At 44.4% G+C, this 25,575-nt stretch overlaps 1 protein-coding gene across 3 annotated transcripts in view; it reads right to left on the bottom strand.

Moving 5' to 3' along the window:
• KATNA1 (katanin catalytic subunit A1) overlaps window positions 1-25,298 on the bottom strand; it is a 36,287-nt gene extending 10,989 nt beyond the window's left edge. The window contains exons 1-5 of one of the 3 annotated variants that reach the window (XM_060205361.1): window positions 25,025-25,298; window positions 12,150-12,324; window positions 8,617-8,774; window positions 5,846-6,026; window positions 2,540-2,661 (exon numbers count right to left, since the gene is read on the bottom strand). In XM_060205361.1, coding sequence (XP_060061344.1) covers window positions 2,540-2,661; window positions 5,846-6,026; window positions 8,617-8,774; window positions 12,150-12,311 — 623 coding nt within the window. In that variant the 5' untranslated portion in view covers window positions 12,312-12,324; window positions 25,025-25,298. Of the gene's footprint in view, window positions 1-2,539; window positions 2,662-5,845; window positions 6,027-8,616; window positions 8,775-12,149; window positions 12,325-16,117; window positions 16,265-25,024 lie in introns of those variants that run through there. The other 2 variants (XM_016185225.2, XM_060205360.1) reach the window with 2 other exon arrangements.
• Between the last annotated feature and the right edge of the window lie 277 nt (window positions 25,299-25,575).

The following is a 25,575-nucleotide window of genomic DNA, read 5'->3' as shown; positions in this document are numbered from 1 at the left end:
ATTCAGGCTGGTGAAGGAGAACAGACCGCAGGCTCCACTCTTAAGTTTTATCACTAATCTCATTTTTAAATTCTTGCTCTTAATATGCTCATTCCATGGGGCTAGGAGATAGCTTACCACGTAGAGTGCACATTTTACCATGTGTGAAGACCTGGGTTTGAATCCCTGACACACCACAGGAAGCACAATGCAAACGTGAAGCTTCACGTATGGCGGAGTGACACTGTAGTGGCTCTCCTCTCTGCAACAATGCTTTTTGTTTGTGTCTAGCAATAACTTTAGGAGGGAAGGAAGGAAGGAAGGAAGGAAGGAAGGAAGGAAGGAAGGAAGGAAGGAAGGAAGGAAGGAAGGAAGGAAGGAAGGAGGGAGGGAGGGAGGGAGGGAGGGAGGGAGGGAGGGAGGGAAGGAAAGGGGGATGGGACAGAGGAAGAGAGGCAGAGAGAAAGAAGGCAAGCTAGCTAATTTATGAATCCCACAATTTAGAAACATTCAAATCAGGGCTGGGTGGTGGCACACCTAGCTAAGAATGCACAAGGACCTGGGTTCAAGCCCCCAGCCCCCACCTGTAGAGGGAAAGGATTGCAAGTGATGAAGCAGTGCTACAGGTGTCTTTCTTTTTTCTTTTTTCTATAAACTATATTATTTATTTATTTATTTACTTATTTATTTTACGAGAGCACTGCTCAGCTCTGGCTTATGGTTGTGCGGGGAGTTGAACCTGGGACTTTGGAGCCTCAGGCATGAATAACTGTTATGTCATCTACCCCCAGCCTGTTTCTCTTTACATCTCCCTCTTCCCTCTCGGTTTCTGGATGTCTCTATTCCAATAAATAAAGATGATACAAAGAATACTTTAAATAGTTTAGATTTAAAAAAAGAAGCTCATTCAAATCAAGCCCATTGAAACACTCACAGAGAGAATAAAAAAGGTACTAATAAGCACAGACAGTTGCCGTACTGTTTTCCCTCAGCCCTATAGTACATACCAAGGTTAAAGAATCATAGAGGCTGCTATGAAATCCTCCCCAACCTAAATACTATTACTACTGCTGCTGGTGGCCTATACAACATATTTTATGAAAATATTTCTTCATTGTATAAATATCGAATATCCAAAAAAAGTATTTTTACAGATATAAGTACTTATGAGAGAGGGGGGAGGGAGAGAGGGGGAGAGAGAGAGGAGAAAGAGAGAGAGAGAGAGAGGGAACAGAGTATTTTCTAGCTCCAGCAGAAGGTGGTACTTGGTATTGAACCTGTAGCCTCTGGGGTCTCAGGCATGCAAGTTTGTGCTCTAACAGGCTCAGCTATCTCTCTGGCCACCAAAAAATTGTTTCACCAAAAAGTATCTTTAAAATAGTGCTACAATCAGGGTTGAGAAAGTAGCTCGCTTAGATAACACACCAGTTTCTCATGCACACAGTCTGGGTTGAGACCAGCCTCTAATGGACCGGAGGGAGCTTTGGTGCTGTAGTGTCTTCCCCCACTCTGTTTCTCTCCACTGGAATAAGTCAGTATGGGGAAGTGAAGCCCAGGGACGACGACAACAAAATAATGTTGCAGCCATATTTCAAAATCATTAAGATCTCTGACTTGGTGGGAAAGTAAGCTCCTAATTTCTTTTTATATTTTGCTACCAGTGTTTTGCTGGGGCTTTCTCCCTATGCAATTTCACAACTCCTGGCAGCCAGAGGATGGGAGGGGGCGGGCATATACCACAGTGCCACTCCACTGCTCGTCAAGCTTCCCTTTGCATGGTGCTCCCAAGGGATGTCTGAGAGAGAGCTCAGACCCAGGTCCTCATGGCTGATGAAGTGTGCATTCTACTGGCGGAGTTATCTCCGGGCAAAGTGAGCATTATAACTCATTTTGATAAGTTACAGTTCAGCACACAGTGGCACACCTGGTTAAGTGCATACATTACAGTGCGCAAGGACCGGGGTTCAAGCCCCTGGTCCTGACCTGCAGGGAGAAAGCTTCGCAAGTGGTGAGGCAGTGCTGCAGATGTCTGTCTCTCTCCCTTTCTTTCTTTTTTAAATATTTCTTTTCCCTTTTGTTGCCCTTGTTGTAGTTATTATTATTGTTGTTTTTGGATAGGACAGAGAGAAACAGAGAGAGGGAGAGAAAGACAGACACCTGCAGACCTGCTTCATCGCCTGTGAAGCGACTCCCCTGAGGTGGGGAGCCGGAGGCTTGAACCGGGAATCCTTACATTGGTCCATGCACTTTGTGTCACCTGTGCTTAACCCGCTGCGCTACCACCTGACTCCCCCTCTCTCCCTTTTTATCTCCTCTCAATTTCTTTCTCTATCCAATAATAAATAAATTTTTAAAATCTGTTTTAAAAAGATTAGTTACAGTTCCTTGATTAAACACAGCATTAGTAAAGCTGAGAACTACTGCTCTAAGAAACCGGAAGGAAGCACACACACATCTACTGGATAAGCAATCCCCGAAGAAGCGATACACAGAAGCCACTCCCTTCTCTCAGTGCTACAGTTTCTGTCCCAAGCATCATCAGAGCCCATATGTAACTTACCATCGAACATTGGGATTCTGAGAAATTATATCTCTTTCCAAAGCTTCTACTAAGTCCTTATCATATCCCGTGCTATCAAATTTATTTGTCTCTGCTTCTGGCACTGCACCAGGCAATTTGTTCTGCATTGGGAGAAAAATAAATAAGAGCTATTGAGTGACTCAAAATCGTTTTTAATCTTCTGTATTCACTTTCTTTTTTAAAAATTATTTTTATACTTATTTATTTTCCCTTTTGTTGCCCTTGTTGTTGTACTTATTGTTGCTGTTACTGATGTCATCATTGTTAGATAGGATAGAAAGAAATGGAGAGAAGACAGAAGACAAGAGGAAAGACCTGCTCTACCGCCTGAGGTGGGGAGCTGGGCTCAAACCAGAATCCTTAACACTCTGCTCCATGTGCGCTTAATCCACTGCGCTACCGCCCCACCCCCCATTGTCACTTTTTGAAATATGTATTTATTCCCTTTTGCTGCCCTTGCTGTTTTATTGTTGTAGTTATTACTGTTGTCATCGTTGTTGGATAGGAAAGAGAGAAATGGAGAGAGGAAGGGAAGACAGAGGAGGGGAGAGAGAGATAAGACACCTGCAGACCTGCTTCACTGCTTGTAAAGTAACTTCCCGGCCCCTACAGGTGGGGAGCCGGGGGCTTGAACCGGGATCCTCACAACGGTCCTTAATACTTCGTGCCACATGCGCTTAACCGCTGCCCTACCGCCAGACTCCCTGTGTTCACTTTCTATAAGATAGAGCAGAGGAGAGAATTTCATATGAGAGAAAGAAGCCAGAACACCACCAATCAGGACACCCAGTGATGGGGTCCAAACCAATACACACACACACACACACACTCACACTCACACTAACACACACTCACACACACTCACACACACACACACACACACTCACTCACTCACACACACACACACTAACACACCACACATACTCACACATACACACACACACACACACACACACTCACTCACACACACACACACACACACACTAACACACCACACATACTCACACATACACACACACACACACTCACTCACACACACACACACACACACACACTCACACACCACACATACTCACACATACACACACACACACACACACACACACTGCCCCACCACTGTAAGAAAGAGCAAGGAGTTTTAGGTAACAGTTAAAGGAGAAGAAAATTCCTAGTGTTTTCTTAATACAGTGTTTTCATAACAAAACAAAGCACTGACATTCTGGTGAGAAATTACCTCATGAACCCTATAAAGATTTCTGAGGTTGAGGTAGATAGCATAATGGTTATACAAAGAGACACTCATGCCTGAGGCTCCAGAGTCCCAGGTGCAATTCCCTGCACTACCATCAGCCAGAATTCAGCAGCACTCTGGTTAAAAAAAAAAAAAAAAATACTTCTGTCTTCAAGGTCCAGGCAATGGCATCCCAGGTTGAGTACACATGGAACAATATACAAGGACCTGGGTTCAAGCTCCCAGTCCCCACCTGCAGGGGAAAAGCCTCTCTCTCCCTCTGTGTCTCCCTCTTCTTCCCTCCTGATTTCTCTGTCTCTATCAAATAAATATATATATTTTTAAAAGACCTATTATGTCCTCCTACCCTTAAAAAGTTTACAGTATTTACTAAATACCAAGACACTTCTTCTACACAAGCACAATGCAGCTAACAAAAGCCCTGAATATTAACATTGATACAGCTATTATCTAATCTAATGACCTTCAAAACTTACAACTTTGTCCCATGCCAAGATTTAATACAAAGTTATAGACATTGTGCTCAGGTGTCATGTTACTCCAGTCTCTCTTTCTTTTTTTTTCAATATTTACTTATTTATTCCCTTTTGCTGCCCTTGTTGTTTTATTGTTGTAGTTGTTACTCATGTCATTGTTGTTGGACAGGATGGAGAGAGGAGGGGAAGACAGAGAGGGAGAGAGGAAGACAGACACCGCTTGTGAAGCGACTCCCCTGCAGGTGGGGAGGCGGGGCGTGGAACCGGGATCCTTATGCGGATCCTTATGCCGGTCCTCGCGCTTTGAGCCACGTGCCCTTATCCCGCTGCGCTACTGCCTGACTCCCTCCAGTCTCTTTCAATATGAACATTTCCTCAGCCTTTGCCATTTTTGGCCTTTTTTTTGACAACTACAGGCTAATTATTTTGTAAAATATGCTTTGGTTTGGGTTTGTCTGGTGGTTCCTTAGGATTAGATGAAGGAAGGGTATGTGGTTTTTTCCAAGTTTTTTTTGGCAGGAACATCACTGACGTGAAACTTTGTTCCAGTCAGTGGAGCAGATAAGGAGGCACAGGATGTTGAGTTGTTCCAGGACTTGTGATAAATTGGATCATTTGGCTAGAGTAGTTACTTCTTGGTCTCTCTGCTATAAACTATATTAGTTATTTATTTACTTATTTATTTTACCAGAGCACTGCTCAGCTCTGGCTTATGGTGCAAAAAATAAATTAATTTTTAAGTAAATAAATAAATAAGTAAACAAAGATATCTTCTGAATTTAGGTAGGCAGGACCTGAATAAAATCAGCAGGTCACTGTCAGGCTCAACAATACATGGGAAAAAGCCTTGGTGCAGTGTGATTATTTCAGTCTGGGAGCTTTAATAACTAAAAACCATAAAAACAAGTAGCCCTCATCCTTTCAAAAAGATTTTAAGTCTTTTTAAAATTATTTATTTATTGGAGACAGAGAGAAATCAAGCGGGAAGGGGAAACATCATTGCTTCACGATACTTGAAGCCTCCCCCCTGCAGGTGGGGGCTGGGGGCTTCAACCCAGGTTTCTTGTAACACAGGCACTCAACTTGGTGTGCCACCACCCTGCTCCAAAAAAGAAAATAAGAAGATTAAGCGGGTTAAGTGCAGGTGGCGTAAGGTACAAAGTGCAAGGACCAGCATAAGGATCCTAGTTTGAGCCCCCAGCTCCCCACCTGCAGGGGAGTCACTTCACAAGTGGTGAAGCAGGTCTGCAGGTGTCTATCTTTCTCTCCCCCTCTTTGTCTTCCCCTCCTCTCTCCATTTCTCTCTGTCCTAGTCAACAACGATGACATCAATAATAACCACAACAATAAAAAACAACAAGGGCAACAAAGGGGAATAGATAGATAAATAAATAAAGCAGATTACCACTCTTACACATCTGATGCCAGGGATCGAACTTGCAAATTTCATACTTGAAGTCCAGAACCATACCTCTAGGCCACTTCCCACACTGCTAGAGCGGTCATTTTTAGGATTTACAAGTCAAAATTTCAATTATAAGAATCAGTAACAGGTACCTTTTCCTCTCTTCCTTTATTCTGTTCCTTCTTTTCCCGACATCGGACAGGCTTCCCCCTGTCATTGTGAAGGTTGTGTGCAGACGGACGGTGTACTCGGACAGTTGTACTTGGGCGGTTACTGTGGGGTTTAGGGTCACTGAACTGAGAAGACTGGCGTTTTCTAGGTCCTGGTGAGGGTCTAATAAAACACAAGGTCGTCAGTAACACAATCAGCACCTGGAATTGGTTCCAATACAGAGACACACATAATGTGTAAACTAGTTTGTGAAACAAAGAAGCCAATGCAGTGAATGAACACCAAACATACTGAATTAACTTAGGGTTAGCAAAATCTAAAATCTAAGGCTAGAAGATGTCAGCTATCTTTGGTGACACAGAAAACACTAATGGAGTGAATATGGTTACATAGATGGCAAATAATGGAAGGTCGTAATCTTCATATCTCCATTCCTAACAAACAGCTATGGAGCCAGAAAGGTGATTCAATGGGTAGTGCAAGAGCCTTCATGCAGGAGACCCTGGGCACAATCCCCAGCACCGCATAAGAGCACTGAGGGCAAAGATAAGTGAAAGCCAATGGTTGGTGAAGTAGTGCTTTGGTGTCACTCCATCTCTCTCCATAAGAATTCTAGGTTGTCAGAAAAGTAGTGACACATTTTTGCATAGAAAAATAGCCTCTAACAGTTAGTACTCAACAGTGAGCAGCTACCGCAAATACAGTCAAGCGTTACACTGCCGGAATACTAAACAAAAATGGCTGTGTAGAACCTTTATACCGATTCTCAAACTGGTTAGGGGGCAAAGCAGCAGCGAACTACAAGCATTACCTGTGATGGGCTCATTTATTTTAAACAGAGCACAAACTTAGACCTAAATCAATAAATCTGTTACGTAGGTGAAAGACACAAGTGGCATCCACCACACAAGCATCAGTCAGAAAACAGTGGGAGGGCCAGGTAGTGGAGCACCTGGTGAAGTGCACACATTACCAAGGTTCAAGCCCCTGATCCCCACCTGCAGAGGGAAAGACTCGTGAGTGGTGAGGCAGGGCTACAGGTGTCTCTCTGTCTCTCTCCTTCTCTCTTTCTCTTCCCTCTCAATTTCTCTGTATCTCTACCCAATATTAAATGAATAATAGATTTAAACACACACACATGGTCCAGGGAGCCGGGTGGTAGGATACCTGGTTGATTACACACACTACAGGGCACAGGACCTGGGTTCAAGCCCCCAGGCCCCACTTGCAGGGGGGAGGCTTCACAAGTGGTGGAGCAGGGCCGCAGGTGTCTCTCTCCCTGTCTCTGCTTCCCTTTCAATTTGTCTCTATCCAAAATAAAGACATAAATAATTTTATAAAGGAAGGAAAGAAAACTCGCAGTGAAGCTAAGCATGACTAACTCTATAAAGCATTTCAGTAAACAGCACTTTCACTAATTATACCTCTGCTGATACCACAGTAACTGGGTGGGGAAAATGCAAGAGATTAAAAACTTAAAATGTCTAAACGCACCTGGCACAAAGCACAAGGACCGGCTCCCCACCTGCAAGGGAGTAGCTACACAGGCGGTGAAGCAGGTCTCCAGGTGTCTACCTTCTCTCCCCCTCTGTCTACCCCTTCTCACTCCATTTCTCTCTGTCCTATCCAACAACAACGACATCCATAACAACACCAATAATAACTACAACAATAAAAACAAGGGCAATAAAAGGGGAAATAAGTATTTTTTTAAAACCCTAAAATTTAGAGCATTTTATCTTTTCGCCACCATAAATTGAAAAGGCAGTTTTTTGTTTTCGTTTTGAGTAGCCATAAGGCTTCATGAGCAGCAGTATTCTGTGACAGCTTGTCTGAGAACCACTGCTGAAGTCAAACTTCCCCACAGCACAAAAGAGAATTCTGAGGCCTCAAAAATGTTACATGATTTTCTAGAACCTAATTTAGAGGGAAATCTAGAAAACTAGAGCCTAAATATAACTTTTAATATTTTATTTATTAATTAATTAGAAAGGAGGAGAGAGGGAGAATCAGCCATCATTCTGGTACATGTGCTGCTTGGGACTGAACCTGGGACCTCATGTTTGAGAGTCCAGTGCTTTATCGACTGAGCCAACTCCTGGATCAAGAGCCCAGATATTTCAATTCCCAGGCCCATGCTTATTCCATGAGTTAACAATGTTCATACTACTTTCAGCTCACTCGTGAAGATATACTTTTGGATTTATTTTCACCGAAATTTATCAAAATGGGTCTATAAAGAGCCATTTTATAAAATGGGTCTATAATAGGACACACAGTTTAGTTCTAAACAGCACTGAGTGGGGCCAGGTGGTAGGACACTGGGTTAAGCACACATGACATGAAGCGCCAGGACCGGTGTAAGGATAGCAATTCGAGCCCCGGCTCCCCACCTGCAGGGGGGTTGCTTCACAGGTGGTGAAGCAGGTCTGCAGGTGTCTATCTTTCTCTCCCCCTCTGTCTTTCCCTCCTCTCTCCATTTCTCGCTGTCCTATCCAACACCAGCAATAACAGTTATAACAACAAGGACAACAAAAATGGGGAAAATGGTCTCTAGGAGCAGTGAATTCATAGTGTAGGCACCAAGCCCCAGCAATAACCCTGAAGGCAATAAATAAATAAACAAATAAATAAAGGCACTCAGTAAAAACCTTCTCCCATTCCTACCTCTCAGGCACCCAGTGATTCTTGAGATATAAGCAATGTTATCAGTTTCCTGTGCTAAGTTATTTCTTAAAGAATCTCCACTTACCTTCGCTCCACAGGTACTGGCAAGGACCAGACTTCTCCCTCAGAAGCTGGGAACTCATGTTGTGCAGCTTTCAATGGAGTGTTGTCCAGTTTAAAGCTCTCTAGTGTTTTCATAATATCCTTCACATGTTTAGCTTCCACATTTATTTCCTGCCAAACCTGGTTTTGAAGGACAATATAGCACATTATATTTCTGTAAGGAAACACTGTCAAGATTAAACTGGGTTGACAAGTGATGTTAGTGAACTCCATTTTGATGTCAGACATTTAAAAACCACACCAAGTTATTCTATCAAATTTTAGTGAAGGTTTCTTATTTCCTTGTTTTTCATCATAAAATTAATTCCACTAAAATAATAAGGGATCCTGGCACGGTAAGCCATGTTACTAACTTATGGTTCTTACTCAAGGACCCGGCTCCCCACCTGCAGGGGAGTCACTTCACAGGCGGTGAAGCAGGTCTGCAGGTGTCTCTCTATCTTCCTCCTCCTCTCTCAATTTCTCTGTCTCTATCCAATAACAACAACAACAAAAAAGGATATTTATTCCCAACTTCCCCTACCTCCATCAACCAGAGCTGAGCAGTGCTCTGGTTAAAAAAAAAAAAAAAAAAGGGAGTCCAGCAGCGGCGTAGCAGGTTAAGCATACATGGCGCAAAGTGCAAGGAACCGCATAAGGATCCCGGTTCGAGCCCCCGGCTCCCCACCTGCAGGGGAGTCGCTTCACAGGTGGTGAAGCAGGCCTGCACTACAGGTGTCTATCTTTCTCTCCCACTCTCTATCTCCCCCTCCTCTCTCCATTTCTCTCTGTCCTATCCAACAATGACGACATCAATATCAACAATAATAACTACAACAATAAAACAACAAGGGCAACAAAAAGGAATAAATAATTTTTTTAATGCTGACCAGAAACCACTGATTTCACCACGTAGAAGGTAAAGCTTTGGATTGAAAAGCATGCAGTCCTGCGATTGGGCAGTGGTGTAAGGCAGCCGCAGGTATATCCCAGCCACCCCACCCCCTCTTAATACCGCTATTCAAACTTAATTAAAAATACAACTGACTAAAAAGCATCACTCATCATCAAAATCATATGGTCCTGAGTTACTTATTTTTATTTTTGCCACCAGTGTTATTGCTGGGGTTCAGTGCCTGCACAATGGCAAACGCTAGAAGAAGAAGTGCCTGCACAATGAATCCACACTGCTTCCAGCAGCCACTTTTTATTTTGTTTTGTTTTCTTTTACTTGACAGGTCCCGAGTTTAATTCCCAGTTTCATATGTGCCAGAGTGATACTCTGATACTATCTTTCCTCTCTCACTGATCAACAAATAGAATCTTAAAAAAAAAAAAAAAAAAGAACTGAGGTGGGGCCAGATGGTAGCTCAACGGGTTAAGTGCACATGGCACAAAGCTCAAAGACCGGTGTAGGGATCCTGGTTCGAGCCCCAGCTCCCCAACTGCAGGGGGTCACTTCACAAGCAGGTCTGCAGGTGTCTATTTTTCTCTCCCCCTTCGTCTTCTCCTCTCTCCATTTTTTAAATATTTATTTATTCATTGTCCCTTTTTGTTGCCCTTGTTTTATTGTTGTTGTTATTGATGTCATCACTGTTAGACAGGAGAGAAATAGAGAGAGGAGGGGAAGACAAAGAGGGGGAGAGAAAGATAGACACATGCAGATCTGCTTCACCGCTTGTGAAGCGACTCCTCTGCAGGTGGAAAGCCGGGGGCTTGAACCGGGATCCTTATGCCAGCCCTTGTGCTTTGCGCCACGTGTGCTTAACCGCTGTGCTACCGCCCAACTCCCTCCTCTCTCCATTTCTCTCTGTCCTATTCAACAATGACAGTAATAGCAACAATAACAACAATGGTGAACAAATAAGGGTAACAAAAGGGGAAACAATGGCCTCCAGGAGCAATGGATTTGTAGTGTAGCAATAACCCTGGAGGCAAAAAAGAATAATAAATAAATAAAAGAACTGAGGGAGGCCAGGTGGTGGCACACGTGGCCGAGCACACGTTACAGTGTGCAAGGACCCGGGTTCAAGCCCCTGGTCCCCCCTTGCAGGGGGAAAGCTTCACAAGTGGTAAAGCAGTGCTGCAGGTGTCTCTCTTTCTCCCTCTCTATATTCCCCTTCCTATCAATTTCTGGATGTCTCCATCCAATAAATATAATAATAATAATAGTAATAATAATAATAATAATAGAACAGCGCAAAGCACAAGGACCGGCATAAGGATCCTGGTTCAAGCCCCCGGCTCCCCAGCTACAGGGGAGTCGCCTCACAGGCGGTGAAGCAGGTCTGCAGGTCTCTATTTTTCTCTCCCCCTCTCTGTCTTCCCCTCCTCTCTCCATTTCTCTCTGTCCTATCCAATAACAACAACATCAATAACAACAATAATAACTACAACAATAAAACAACAAGGGCAACAAAAGGGAATAAATATTTAAAAAATTTTAAAAAACTGAGAACTGATAGTAATAGACTATGAAATAAGATGAATAAAATTTCAAGAAACATCACATGCAAATCCATATAAACACCCTTGATACAATTATGAAATGTATTACCAATCTACTTTTTTTCATTTTTTTAAAATATTTATTTATTCCCTTTTGTTGCCCTTGTTATTTTATTGTTGTACTCGTTGGATAGGACAGAGAGAAATGGATAGAGGAGGGGAAGACAGAGAGGGAGAGAGAAAGACACCTGCAGACCTGCTTCACTGCTTGTGAAGTGACCCCCCCCCCCGCAGGTGGGGGTATGGGGGCTCGAACTGGGATCCTTACATCCTTGTGCTTTGCACCACCTGCGCTTAACCCATTGCACTACCACCTGACTCCCTTTTTTCATTTTTTCAAATATTTTATCTACTTATGAGAAAGATAGGAGGAGAGAGAGAAAAAAAACAGACATCACTCTGGTACATGTACTGCCAGAGATTGAACTTAGGACCTCATGCTTGAGGGCCCAATGCTTTATCCACTGCACCACCTCCTGGACCTTTTTTAAATTTTATTTGTAATAGTGGGTTACAAGACTTTAAGATTACAGGGGATAGTTCCACACCATACCCACCACCAAGGTGCTATGTCCTTACCCTTCCACCTCCCAAGGATAACAGATAACCACCATAGTTGTTACAAGGTCTCAGAAACATAGTTTGCTTGCTTTTATTTATTTGTTTGCTTAGCAAGCTCATGTGCTTCAATTCTCTAGATGCTACATATACTGACAACCTATTTAAATCATATCTTCAGTAGGGCCAGATGGTAGCTCACCTGGTTAACCAAACACATTATAGTGCACAAGAACCCAGGTTCGAACCCCCGGTGCCCACCTGCAGGGGGGAAACCTTCACATGTGCTGGAGCAGGGCTATAGATGTCTGTCTCTCTCTCTCTTTCTTATTTCCTCCTCCCCTCTAGATTTCTGGCTGCTTCTATCCAATAAATAAATAAAGATCAAAAAACAGAAATTCTTAAACATCACCTCTTCAGGTCAGTATGGACAGCAGCCATAATTCTCACCTGTTGCCATTTCTGTTGGAGGTATGTGTCTTTGACTGAGTAGAGGTACTTGTTCATTTGGTCAAGCACTCCCTGGTAGTAGACCATCGCAGAGTCATAGTTTCCCAGCAAGGCATATTCGCGAGCCAGTTTTACATTCTCGCTGATCATAAGAAGACTCATGCTCACCTAGAAGCTAAAAGAGAAAGAAAAGCATATCCATAGTACATCTCTCCAAAATAAGTCTTGTGGGGTGACTGGCTTTTTGGTTTGTTTTTCTTTTTTGCTTCCAGGGTTATCGCTGGGGCTCGATGCCTACACTGTCAATCCACTGCTCCTGGAGGCCATTTTTCCCATTTTTGTTGCCCTTGTTATTACTGTTATTGTTGTTATTAGATAGGACAGAGAGAAATCGAGATAGGAGGGGAAGACAAGAGGGGGAGAAAAAGATAAGACACCTGCAGACCTGGGGGTTGTGCGGTAGCACAGCGGGTTAAGCGCATACAGCACAAAACTCGAGGACTAGCATAAGGATTCTGGTTCGAGCCCCAGATCCTCACCTGCAGGGGGGGTCACTTCACTTCACAGTGAAGCAGGTCTGTAGGTATCTCTCTCCCCCAACTCTCTCCATTTCTCTCTGTCCTATCCAACGACGATGACAACAATAATAATAAGCAACAAGGACAACAAAAAGGGGGGGGAAATAGCCTCCAGGAACAGTGGATTCTTAGTGTAGGCACCGAGCCCCAGCAATAACTCTGGAGGCAAAAAAAAAAAAAAAAAAAGGGGGGGGATGATAGCTGGCCAACCAGGAATATCAACTGGACTCATTGTGTATCAGACCTGGGACCAAACAGAAGAGAAGAGAAGCATTCACACAGCCCAGAATTCGAAGATAATAGTAGAGAAATGCTGAGTGAATGGGGCTAAAAGCCCTGCTCCGTCAGTGCAGGAGAGGATGAGGTATTCTGCTCCTGAGGGCAGAGATCAGAGGTGGGATCAGACTGATGGAAAAGCTGGGATGCGGGGGTCAGACAATGGCATACCAGGTTAAACACACATAGTACCAAGTGCAAGGAGCGGAGCAAAAATGCCAGCTAGAGCCCCCAGCTCCCCACCTGCAGGGAGGACCCTTCACAAGTCATGAAGCAGGTCTGCAGTTGTCTGTTATTTCTCCCCATCCTCTCTCAATTTTTCTCTCTCTATCCTATCCAATAAAATGAACACATACACACACACAAAAAAAAAAAGGATGATCACCAGGAGCAGTGGGTTAGTAGTGCAGGCACTGAGCCCCAGAGTTTTTTGCCTGAAGGCAAAAATAAAAAGGCTGGGATGCCAACATCAGACCCAGTAGTCTCAGGCTTCTGCGGTCTGCGAGTCCTGGTGGTTCAGCTGACGGTACAAACCTGGTCCGTTAGCACGTGTGCGCCATGCACTAAGTATCAGGGTCTTCACCATCCCCACCAGGATGGAACACCAGCAGTGCCAACCCAGCAACTTCAGCCAAACCCAGCAGAGTGCACACGTTACCACATGGAAGGACCAAGGTTCAAGTCCCTGCTCTCTCTCTACTTGCGAGTGTGGGGGGGCAGGGGGAGAAGCTTCACAAGCAGTGAAGCAGGTCTGCAGAGGCAGCGGCACACCCGGAAAGGCACACATTGTACGAAATGCAAGGACTCACACAAGGATCCCAGTTCAAGCCCCCGGTTCTCCACCTGCAGCGGGGTCACCTCACAAGCGGTGAAGCAGGTCTGCAGGTGTCTATCTCTCCCCCTCTCTATCTTCCCCTCCCCTCTCAGTTTCTCTCTGTCCTATCCAATAAAATGGGGAAAATGGCCATAACCCTGGAGGCAAAAAAAAAAAAAAAAGTTAATTCAAAATAATTACTGGCAAAGATGTGAGGAAAAGGAAGCCCTCACATAAAATCTGTGGGCATAAAGTAGCAGAAGTCACTCTGAAGCACAGCCTGACTGCACTGGCTGCACCCAGGGAAATCAGGAATGCACTAATCTGATGACTCAGCATTCTCACTTCACTCTTTCAGAAATACTACACAAAAAGACACACACTGACCCATGAAGGCACTTGTGGGACATTGACGACAGAACTGCTATAAAAATCAAGGAGTTGGAGGCTACCCTTCCATTCCCTCTAGGGACCAGGGAAAGAATGCAGTGAGTGACAATAGAAAGCCATGCAGCAGCTGAAAGCAATGAACTTGGAAATATGCACACAGTAACACAGGTAAGTCATCAAAATAGAACTGGGGGGGGGGGGGAACATGTTACCATACGCAAGGATCTGGGTTCAAGACCCTGGTCCCCACCTGCAGGGTTAGGTGAGCTTTTAAAGTATGAAGCAGGGGTGCAGGTATCTTTCAGTCTCCTCCCTCTCTATTACCCCTTCCCCTCTCGATTTATTTCTGTCTCCATCCAATAATAAATAAATTAAAAATATTTTAAAAAACAGAACTGGGTGGGAAAATTCTGAAAACACAAAGACCTATCTCCCAGTATCATTTTATAAATTAAAAAAGATATATGCTATGTAAAACTTTTCATCAACTTTATAAAGATGCATTTATTTATTTATGGGGGAGAGAAGGGAAGAGAGAGACAGCATCAGAGTACCACTCTGACACTTGTAATGAGGGTACTGAACTTGGGGGACTTCATGCCTAAGAATCTAGAGCTTAATCCACTGGGCCACCTTTCAGACCAAAACATTTTTAAAAAAGAATTACTCAAAAAAAAAAAAAAAAGATTCATTCAATGTATCAACAGCTATACTGTAAACCACTAATCCCCTCCCAATAAAATGATAAAAGAAAAAGACATTAATGGGAGTCAGGTGGTAGCACAGCGGGTTAAGCTCAGGTGGTGCAAAGATTCTGGTTCGAGGGGAGTCAGGCGGTAGCGCAGCAGGTTAAACGCAGGTGGCGCTAAGCACAAGGACCCGCAGAAGGATCCCGGTTCGATCCCCCGGCTCCCCACCTGCAGGGGAGTCACTTCACAGGTGGTGAAGCAGGTCTGCAGGTGTCTGTCTTTCTCTCCCCCCTCTGTCTTCCCCTCCTCTCTCCATTTCTCTTTCCTATCCAACAACAATGACATCAATAATAACTACAACAAGGGCAACTAAATAAATAAATAAATAAAAAGATTCTGGTTTGAGCCCCCGGCTCCCCACCTGCAGGGGAGTCGCTTCACAGGCAGTGAAGCAGGTCTGCAGGTGTCTGTCTTTCTCTCCCCTGTGTCTTCCCCTTAATTTTTCTCTGTCCTAACCAACAATGACGACATCAATAACAACAATAATAACTACAACAATGAAACAAGGACAACAAAGGGAATAAATAAATAAATTTTAAAAAGAAAGAAAAAGACATTAATTTACTTTATATGAAAGAGCAAAACTGGAATGCCACTCTGGCCCCACCCTTCAAACGTGAAAGTCCTGTGTTCCAACGCTGACCAACCTCCCTGGCTGCAAGAATATTTTTTTTTTTTAAGGACACATGCACATCCAAGAAGGTATATTAAATATATTAAAGAGTCTACGAGGTGGAGATAGATAGCATAATGGTTATGCAAAGCGACTCTCATGTCCAAGGCTGGCTCCAAAATCTCAGGTTCAATCCCCTGCACCACCATAAGGCAAAGCTGAACAGGTGCTCAGGTTAAAAATAAAATTAAAAAAAAAAGTCTACGTAGGGTAGGATAGGGCAGTATGAGTGAAGAAAGATGATACAGAGAAGAAACATATACTAAACATCAGAAAAGAAGAAAATCAGAGGGTCTCTCAGATGAATCTCAACGGCCTCTCTTGTGAAATCACCTACCTCCCCTGGAATGTAAGACTCAATGTGTTAACAAATAAGACAAAAGTAACAGAATATGACACCATATGACAGAGATGTCAGACCATCTCTGAAGGCCCTCTCTAAGGAAAACCAGCTACCATGCTGGGAGCAGCCCCGTGCACAGCCTCACCTGGCAAAGAGCTGAGTGAGGCCTCAGGTCAACAGCCAGTGAGGACCAGAGGCCTTCTGTCCAGAAATCCAGAGAAACGGAGTCCTGCCAACAGCCATGAGAGAGAGTTTGGAGGCTGAGTGCCTCTTAGTTGAGCCTTGAGATCACTGCAGCCCTGATACCTGGATCACTGCCCATGAAAGACCCTGAGTCACAGGCACGCAGATTAAGACATGCCCAGAGCCTGACCCACACAGTGTGTGAGATAATGAATGTTTGTTGTTTTAAGCCACCAGGTTTGGGGATAATCTGTTGTGAAGCAATACGGGTCTGAAGTATCTAATTATGTAACTCAAAGCTGCATTTAAAGTTCAAAAGCAAAGGAGGGAGAAAAAAAAATCTCATGACCCAAATAATGACTCTCTGGACTCATTGATAACACTCTGTTCTTTCCTGCTACAATACCAGGAATTATGGGTGACACACAGCACATCCCCAGCAAAACCTTGAATAAAAACCACCAGGTTTATGTCTTAAGACTAAGGTTTCTGACCTTTGACCAGTGTCTGACCCTCAGCATCCTCGCATTCCTTCAACTCAGCTCTACAGTAGCTGGGAGACGACTTCTGCCTTAAAGCCGCACGTGGCGTACAGGGAGTGACATCTGGTCTGGGTAACAATGCTAAAAGATGTCAGCTGGGCTGCTGGTAGTTTATAGTGGATCTGGACTCAAACTTGGATGTACACGGCAAAGCAGTACACTATCCAAGTGAGCTTTTACCAGCCTAAATTAATATTTCTAATAAATACAAATGCAAAGTCAAGCGAAAGTTTTCCCTCCCAAGCAAGCAAATACAGGGTTTTCTCTGATAACTAAAAAGAATACCTACTTATTCACAGCAACACATTTCAAAGAGCCAAGACCTGGAAGCAGCCGAGTTCTCCAATAACAGATGAGGGGCTGAGCAAGTTGTGGTATATATACACAATGGAATACTACTCAGCTATTAAAAATGGTGACTTCGGGAGTCGGGCGGTAGCGCAGCAGGTTAAGCGAAGGTGGCGCAAAGCGCAAGGACCGGCATAAGGATCCCGGTTCGAGCCCCTGGCTCCCCACCTGCAGAGGAATCGCTTCACTGGTGGTGAAGCAGGTCTGCAGGTCTCTATCTTTCTCTCCCCCTCTCTGTCTTCCTCACCTCTCTCCATTTCTCTCTGTCCTATCCAACAACAACGACATCAGTCATAACTACAACAATAAAACAAGGGCAACAAAAGGGAATAATTTTTTTAAAAAAAAATAGTAATTTCACCATTTTCAGCCCATCTTGGATGGAACTAGAAGAAATCATGTTAAGTGAAATAAGTCAGAAAACAGAAGGATGAATATGGGATGATCTCACTCTCAGACAGAAGTTGAAAAACAAGATCAGAAGGGAAAACACTAAGCAGAACATTGACAGTAGTTGGTGTATTGCACCAAAGTAAAAAAAAGACTGTAGTGAGGGGGAAGGTTCAGAGGTGGTAGAACATGATGGCGGAGGACCTAGTGGGAGATGTATTGTTATATGGAAAACTGGGAAATGTTATGCATGTACAAACTATTATATTTGCTGTTGACTGTAAAACATTAATCCCCCAATAAATTTAAAAAATAAATAAAATACTTCACTTTTTTTTTCCAGAGTACTGATCAGCTCTGGCTTGTGGTGGTGCTGGAAATTGAACCAGGGAATTTGGAATGTCAGATGTGAGTCCTTTTGCCTAACTACTATGCTATCTAACCAGCCCCTCACTTAATTTTTAAAATCATCTTTCGGGTGGGGAGAATACAGGTCCATGAAGGATGATAAATGACATAGTGGGGGTTGTACTGTTAAATGGGAAACTGGGGAATGTTATGCATGTACAAACTATTGTATTTACTGTTGAATGTAAAACATTAATTCCCCAATAAAGAAATAAATTTTTAAAAAAATCATCTTTGACTGGGTTCCACTTACACAGAATGTATAAGTTCATCATTTAAGAAATATTGTCAAAGTACTTACTAAACTTGCTCAACAATTTGTTTGGCTTCGTATGTTAACTCTCTTTTCAGTCACCAGGTTCCAGATGCCATCAGGATGCCGGCCAGGCTTCCCTGGATTGAAGACCCCACCAATGTGTCCTGGAGCTCACCTTCCCCAGAGACCCACCCTACTAGGGAAAGAGAGAGGCAGACTGGGAGTATGGACCGACCAGTCAACGCCCATGTTCAGCGGAGAAGCAAATACAGAAGCCAGACCTTCTACCTTCTGCAACCCACAATGACCCTGGGTCCATGCTCCCAGAGGGATAGAGAATGGGAAAGCTATCAGGGGAGGGGATGGGATATGGAGATTGGGTGGCGGGAATTGTGTGGAGTTGTACCCCTCCTACCCTATGGATTTGTTAATTTATCCTTTCTTAAATAAAATTTTTAAAAAAGTACTTACTAAACTAAAAAGAACTGCCTGAAGATAAAAAAAAATTAAAAATAATAAAAAATCAAGAACTAGAAGATGGGGTCAGCAAAATATCTCACTTGGATACTGTGTTGCTTTGCCATGTGCAGGACCCAGGTTCCAGCCCAATCCCCACAAAATTGTAGGATGCTTCAAGTGCTGTGATATCTGTCTCACTCTCTGCCTTTCTGATTCTCTATCTAAAAAAAAATACTTTATTTTTTTTAATATTTTCATTAATTTTATTATTGATTTTACATAGAAATTGAGAAGGACGGGGGAGGGAGAGAGACAGAGACTTCTATTTTTTTTTTAATTTATTTATTCATGAGACACAGGAGAGAAAGAACCAGACATCACTCTGGTGCATGTACTGCTGGGGATTGAACTTGGGACCTCATGGTTGAGAATCCAATGCTTTATCCACTGCGCCACCCCCCCAGACCACACACACACACACAAAAAAAAAAACTTAGGGAGTCGGGCGATATAGCACAGCAAGTTAAGCGCACATGGTGCAAAGCACAAGGACAGTGTAAGGATCCCAGTTCGAGCCCCCGGCTCCCCACCTGCAGGGGAGTCGCCTCACAGGTGGTGAAGCTGCTCTGCAGGTGTCTATCTTTCTTTCCCCCTCTCTGTCTTCCCCTCCTGTCTTCATTTCTCTCTGTCCTATCCAACAACGACAACATCAATAACAACAACTACAACAACAATAAAAAACAAGGGCAACAAAAGGGAAAGTAAATAAATATATGTAGAATAGTTTATTCTATTTAATAGGCCTTTGTTTAGTAACTGGAAACAAGGAGAGAATATTAAACCCATACTAAAGAACTGACATCAAGGGCCAGCTGGTGGAGCATCTGGTTGAGCACACACATTACCATGTGCAAGGACCCAGGTTCAAGTTCCTAGTCCCCACCTGCAGGGGGAAAGCAGGTGGTACCCTCTTTCCCTCACTATCTCCCCCTCCCTTCTCGATTTCTGACTCTCTTTATCCAATAATAAGTAAATGAATTAAAAAATTTCAAATAATAATAATTGGCATAAATGTTCAAAATATTTATCTGGTGATAGTGACGCCAGGAGAGTACCCACAGTACGAAGCAAAAAGACCCCAGTTCAATGAGTCCCTGGTGCCCACTTGAGGGGGGAAGCTTCACGAGTGGTGGAGCAATGCTACAGATATCTCTCCTTCCCTCTGCTTTTCATCCCCTATCAAATGAAAAATAAATTAAGGGCGGGGGAGACAGCATAATGGTTACGCAAACAGACTCTCATGCCTGAGGCTCCAAAGTCCCAGGTTCAATCCCCCGCCCCACCATAAGCCAGAGCTGAGCAGTGTTCTGGTGTGTGTGTGTGTGTGTGTGTGTGTGTGTGTGTGTGTGTGTGTGTGTGTGTTCATCTCTCTCAAAAGTAAAATTAATTTAAAAAATTTTAAAAATAAATTAAAATCTTTCATGCAAACTTGATGGTCTACAGCAGAAACAAATGAAGTTCAATCATATATTTCCCAGAAGCATTTGGTACCAAGTATGTGTAACTTTCAAAAAAGTGACAATGGGGGGGGGGGGGTCAGGCGGCAGCGCAGCGGATTAAGCGCACATGGAGCAAAGCGCAAAGACCAGCGTTAAGGATATCGGTTCGAGGGAGTCGGGCTGTAGCTCAGCGGGTTAAGCACAGGTGGCGCAAAGCACAAGGTCGGCAAAAGGATCCCGGTTCGAGCCCCCGGCTCCCCACCTGCAGGGGAGTCGCTTCACAAGCGGTGAAGCAGGTCTGCAGGTGTCTATTTTTCTCTCCCCCTCTCTGTCTTCCCCTCCTCTCTCCATTTCTCTCTGTCCTACCTAACAACGACAACATCAATAACAATAATAACGACAACAACAACGAAAAACACAAGGACAACAAAAGAGAAAATAAATAAAATATTTTTAAAAAAAGAAAAAAAAAGGATCTCGGTTCGAGCCCCCGGCTCCCCATCTGTAGGGGCGTCGCTTCACAAGCAGTGAAGCAGGTCTGCAGGTGTCTGTCTTTCTCTCCCCCCGTCTTCCCCTCCTCTCTCCATTTCTCTCTGTCCTATCCAACAACGACAACAGTAATAACTACGACAATAAAGCAACAAAGGAAACAAAAGGCAATAAATATTTTTTTAAAAAGTGACAATTGGAAGTTGGGCAGTAGCGCAGTGGATTAAGCACACATGGAGCTAAGTGCAAAGACCGGTAAGGATTCCAGTTCGAGCCCCAGGCTCCCCATCTACAGGGGTCACTTCACAAGCAGTGAAGCAGGTCTGCAGGTGTCTATCATTCTCTCCCCCTTTCTGTCTTCCCCTCCTCTCTCCATTTCTCTCTGTCCTATCCAACAACAACGATATCAATAACAACAATAATAATAACCACAACAATGATACCAAAAAAAATTACAATAAGGGGCCGAGGTGGTAGTGCAGCAGCTTACTCGCACATGGCACTAAGCACAAAGACCGGTGTAAGGACCCACTTTGAGCCCCCGGCTCCCCACCTGCAAGGGGGTCACTTCACAGGTGGCGAAGCAGGTCTGCAGGTGTCTTCCTCTCCCCTTCTCTCAATTTCTCTCTGTCCTATCCTACAACAATGACAGCAATAAAAACAATAACAACAACGATAAACAAGGGCAACAAAAAGGGTAAAAATGATCTCCAGGAGCAGTGGATTCATAGTGTAGGCACTGAGGCCCAACGATTACCCCGGAGGCAAAAAAAAAATAAAATAAAATAAAATAAAAGTGACAATAATACATCATGAAACTATTTTCAGAATACTCATCTCTGGGAAAGCAATCATGAAGCTAATTTACAGTCCTGGACGATTATGAGTAAGCACGATAAATGAGTGACCCACAACCAATCAGAGCATAGCAGGCATTTTTCTTTTTTTTTTTTTTTTTTTTTAATTTTTTTTAATATTTTATTTTATTTATTTATTCCCTTTTGTTGCCCTTGCTGTTTTATTGTTGTAGTTATTATTGTTGTTGTCGTTGTTGGATAGGACAGAGAGAAATAGAGAGAGGACGGGAAGACAGAGAGGAGGAGAGAAAGATAGACACCTGCAGACCTGCTTCACCGCCTGTGAAGCGATTCCCCTGCAGGTGGGGAGCCGGGGTTCGAACCAGGATCCTTATGCCAGTCCTTGTGCTTTGCGCCACCTGCGCTTAACCCGCTGCGCTACAGCCCGACTCCCCAGCAGGCATTTTTCTTACCTTTCTAAGCGCTCTATGACAGACACTTAAAACACAAGAAGCTATCACTACAAAAAGAACACCAAAAAGAAATCTGCTCAGAAAACACACACACACAAATGTCTCTGTGTGTGTTTCTATTAAACTTTCCATTTACCAAAGAAAACAAAAATAGGTGACTACAGCAATTACAGTGTGTGTGTGTAGGAAGACTTTATTTATGCTTTTTTAATTATCTTTATTCACTGGACAGAGACAGCCAGAAATCTAGAGAGAAGGAGATGACAGAGAGCGAGAGAGACACCTGCAGCCCTGCTTCACCACTAGCAAAGCTTTCCCGCTGCAGGTGAGGACTGGGGGCTCAAAGGCAGGTCCTTGAGTGTTATGTAATGTGTGCGCTCTGCCAGGTGTGCCACCAGCCAGCCCCTGGAAGACTTTTTTATAAAGGATTCTTTTATTATTTTTTTATTTTAATTTTTATTTATTTATTTGTCATTGGATAGAGACAGAGAGAAATTTAGAGAGAAGGGGGAGACAGAGAGGAAGAGAGACAGAGAGACACCTGCAGACCTGCTTCACCACTTGTGAAGCAACTCCCTTGCAGGTGGGGAGCCGGGGGCTTGAACCCGGATCCTAACTGGTCCTTGTGCTTTGTGCCACGTGCGCATAACCCACTGCGCTACCGCCTGACTCCCAAGAAGACTTATTTTAACCACTAGGATCTTATGTCTAAACAATTCCAATATCCTCCCAACAGATTTTTTTTTTCCTTTTTTTCAATTTCAGTTAGGAAGAGACAGAGAGAAACTACAGCACTGCTTTACCAATTGCAGCCCTTCCCCTCGGGGCTATGTGGTCCCCTAAAGCTTGAACACAGGTCCTCCTGTACAGCAAAGAATCCACTTACAGGGTGTGTTATCTCCCCACCCCTAAAATATAATCAAAAAGTGAGATTCAAGCCACATCAGTAGACACATTTAGCCTGTTATCAACACTGACCATGTTGATTTGATATGCCATATAGCCAATGCAAATATAGCATATTTAACATATGTATATGTCAAGTCATTAAAAACAAACAAAAAGAACTGTCAAACAAAAATTCTGGCGGGGGAGTCGGGCTGTAGCGCAGCGGGTTAAGCGCATGTGGCGCAAAGCACAAGGACCAGCATAAGGATCCCAGTGCGAGCCCCGGCTGCCCCGGCTCCCCACCTGCAGGGGAGTCGCTTCACAGGCGGTGAAGCATGTCTGCAGGTGTCTCTCTTTCTCTCCCCCTCTGTCTTCCCCTCCTCTCTCCATTTCTCTCTGTCCTATCCAACAACAACAACAATAACTACAACAATAAAAAACAACAAGGGCAACAAAAGGGAATAAATAAATTAAATATTAAAAAAAATTCTGGCGGTTAATATAATAAGTGTTACAGTAAGTCTCTAATCATCAATATTTATACAATGAGTGTTATACAAAAGTGTTACAAGAGTAAGACTTAATACAGTAAGTGTTAATACAATAAATGTTACAAGAGTTTCTAATCAGTATTTATCTGAACTGTGATTCCGATTTCTTTTTTTTTTAATCTCTCTTTTTTTTATGTATTGGATAGAAACAGAGAGAAACTGAGAGGGGATGCGAAGATTACGAGAGAGAGAGAGAGACAGACAGACAGAGAGACAGAGACATCATGTGCTTAACTGCACAGGAAGCTTCTCCTCTACGGGTGGGGAGGGATGAGGGTTTGAACCTGAGTCCTCCACTCACAGTAATGTCTGTGCTCAAACAGGTGCACCACCACCACCACCCGGCCCCCAGTGGCTCTAGTTTCAAAATAAGATGCAGAATCAGTTGTGGACAACAGAACCGTGCCTGATACTGAAACTGTTCCATGTAAAAGCTTCTAGAATATCCAGTCATAAAGGAGCTTTATATAGCTGTTATTGCCTAGGAATGTCCGAAAGTGAATCAGCAGCTCTGGCCTCTCTTAAAAAAAAGGCATGACACAGGCTCAGGCTACACATCAGCAATATTAATAAAAGACAAAAGAGTTTGGCGGCTGTTTCTTTGTGTAAGGACTAAATCATTACCAAAAAAAAAAAAGAAAGAAAAAGAAAGAGAAGAGGAGGAAGAAAGAAAGAAGAACAAAAGAAAAGAAGCTGAACATTCAGGCCTATAAGAACCCAAGAACTTTTCTTGGTTTTGTTTTGTTTTTGTTTTTTTTTGGGGGGGGGGTTCTGGTGTCTTCAGAGTTCTGTCCCTGTGGCTATGACAACAACAAAAAAATCGCACACATCCTAAAAACTTGCGACATGTTGGGGGGTTTCTGTTTGTTTGGTTTTTGTGATCTCTGAAGACATAAGCCAGGGCTTTCAGAAGAGAATGCTGCAACAAGGAGCTGCTGGAAGTCACTAGAGTTAAAGACAAAAGTGGCACTTGGCCGCTAAAAGAAAAACAAGACATTATTCTCGAATAAAGAGGTTTGAGAACCTTTCCATTACAAAGCACTGATGGGGGCCTGGGCCTGGTGGTGGCAAACCTGGTTGAGTGCACATGCTACAATGCACAAGGGCCCAGGTTCGAGCCCCCTGGTCCCCACCTGCTGGGGGAAAGCTTTGCAAGTGGGAAAGCTGGGCTGCAGGTGTCTGTCTGTCTCTCTCCCACTCTATCTCCGCCTCCCCCTCTCAATTTCTGCTTCTATCCAATAATAAGTAAAAAAAATTTTTTTTAATGCTTGTACGGACCCATCTTCCTAACTTCGCCACTAGATACAGATTCTGTTGCATAACTGAAGTGTTCCCAGGGCTGACTTTGCTCTCATGTGTCGACCCACGTCTCCCCGGAGGACGACTCCTCTAAACAGCAGCATCCTCTGCCGAGCGCCCCATTCCTAACAAAGAGTAATAAAGTCAGCTGCGTCCCCGTGTCAAGGTTTTCCGGGGGGACTTTGGGGGGGGGGGGGATAAGGAGAGTTTGCAGTGAGGATCCGTCCAGAAAACGAAGTTAGTAAAAACCTGCTCTCCAGGCGGCAGAGTGATCTAAGCACACAGGCCTGGAGATGGGGCCGGCGGGCGTCCCCCCAAAGTCCCCGGCTGCTCGGGATGCCTCTCCGGGTGGGCGGCCGTCCCCGGAGCCACGAGCGGCAGCGACAACAGCAAAGCCCGGAGACCCGGGGCGGCGGCGGCACCAGGCCTGGGGGTCGGGAGTCCGCGAAGCCCCGGGAGGGGACACTCACCGCCGGCCGCCGCGGGGTCCTCGGGAAACCGGCCCCCGCCGGCTTGAGCGGGGCTCCCGGCAGCGAGGAAGGACGGCCCGGCCCGGCCCCAGCTCTTCTGCTCGGTACTCACGACCCCGGCTCTGACGGGCCCAACCGTCAACAATCCCCGGCGCTGCTCAAGTCAGCCGAGAATTTGAAGGCAAACCTGCCAGGGTCACTTCCGGTGCCGGAGACAGGCTGGGCGACTCCGGCACACGCGGGGCGACGCCCCGAGAACGAGGACGGCGGGCGACGTGCGCGCACCCGACGCCCAGCGCGAAGGGGGCGGGGCCTGCGAGGCGCGTCTGCGCAGTCCCTGTCTCCGCCGGGGGTGCGGGTATCCATAGGGGCGAGAGGATGCAAGTCTTGAACGAGCAACCTGCTTTCTCTTTACCTGCCTCTTCTCACTTTTCCACCCTCTTAACTGCCACCACATCCCTCAAGGTTAGGGGGTCTGTTTTACAGGAGCGTGTCAAAGGTCAAACAATTCGTTTATGATAAATTCTGTTTTAGAACCAACCCAAAGGTCC

This window comes from Erinaceus europaeus, chromosome 13 (assembly GCF_950295315.1).
Source record: "Erinaceus europaeus chromosome 13, mEriEur2.1, whole genome shotgun sequence".
Classification (NCBI taxonomy): Eukaryota; Metazoa; Chordata; class Mammalia; order Eulipotyphla; family Erinaceidae; genus Erinaceus; species Erinaceus europaeus.
Note: the sequence above shows the minus strand (reverse complement) of the source record. Positions and strands in the feature narration are given on the sequence as shown.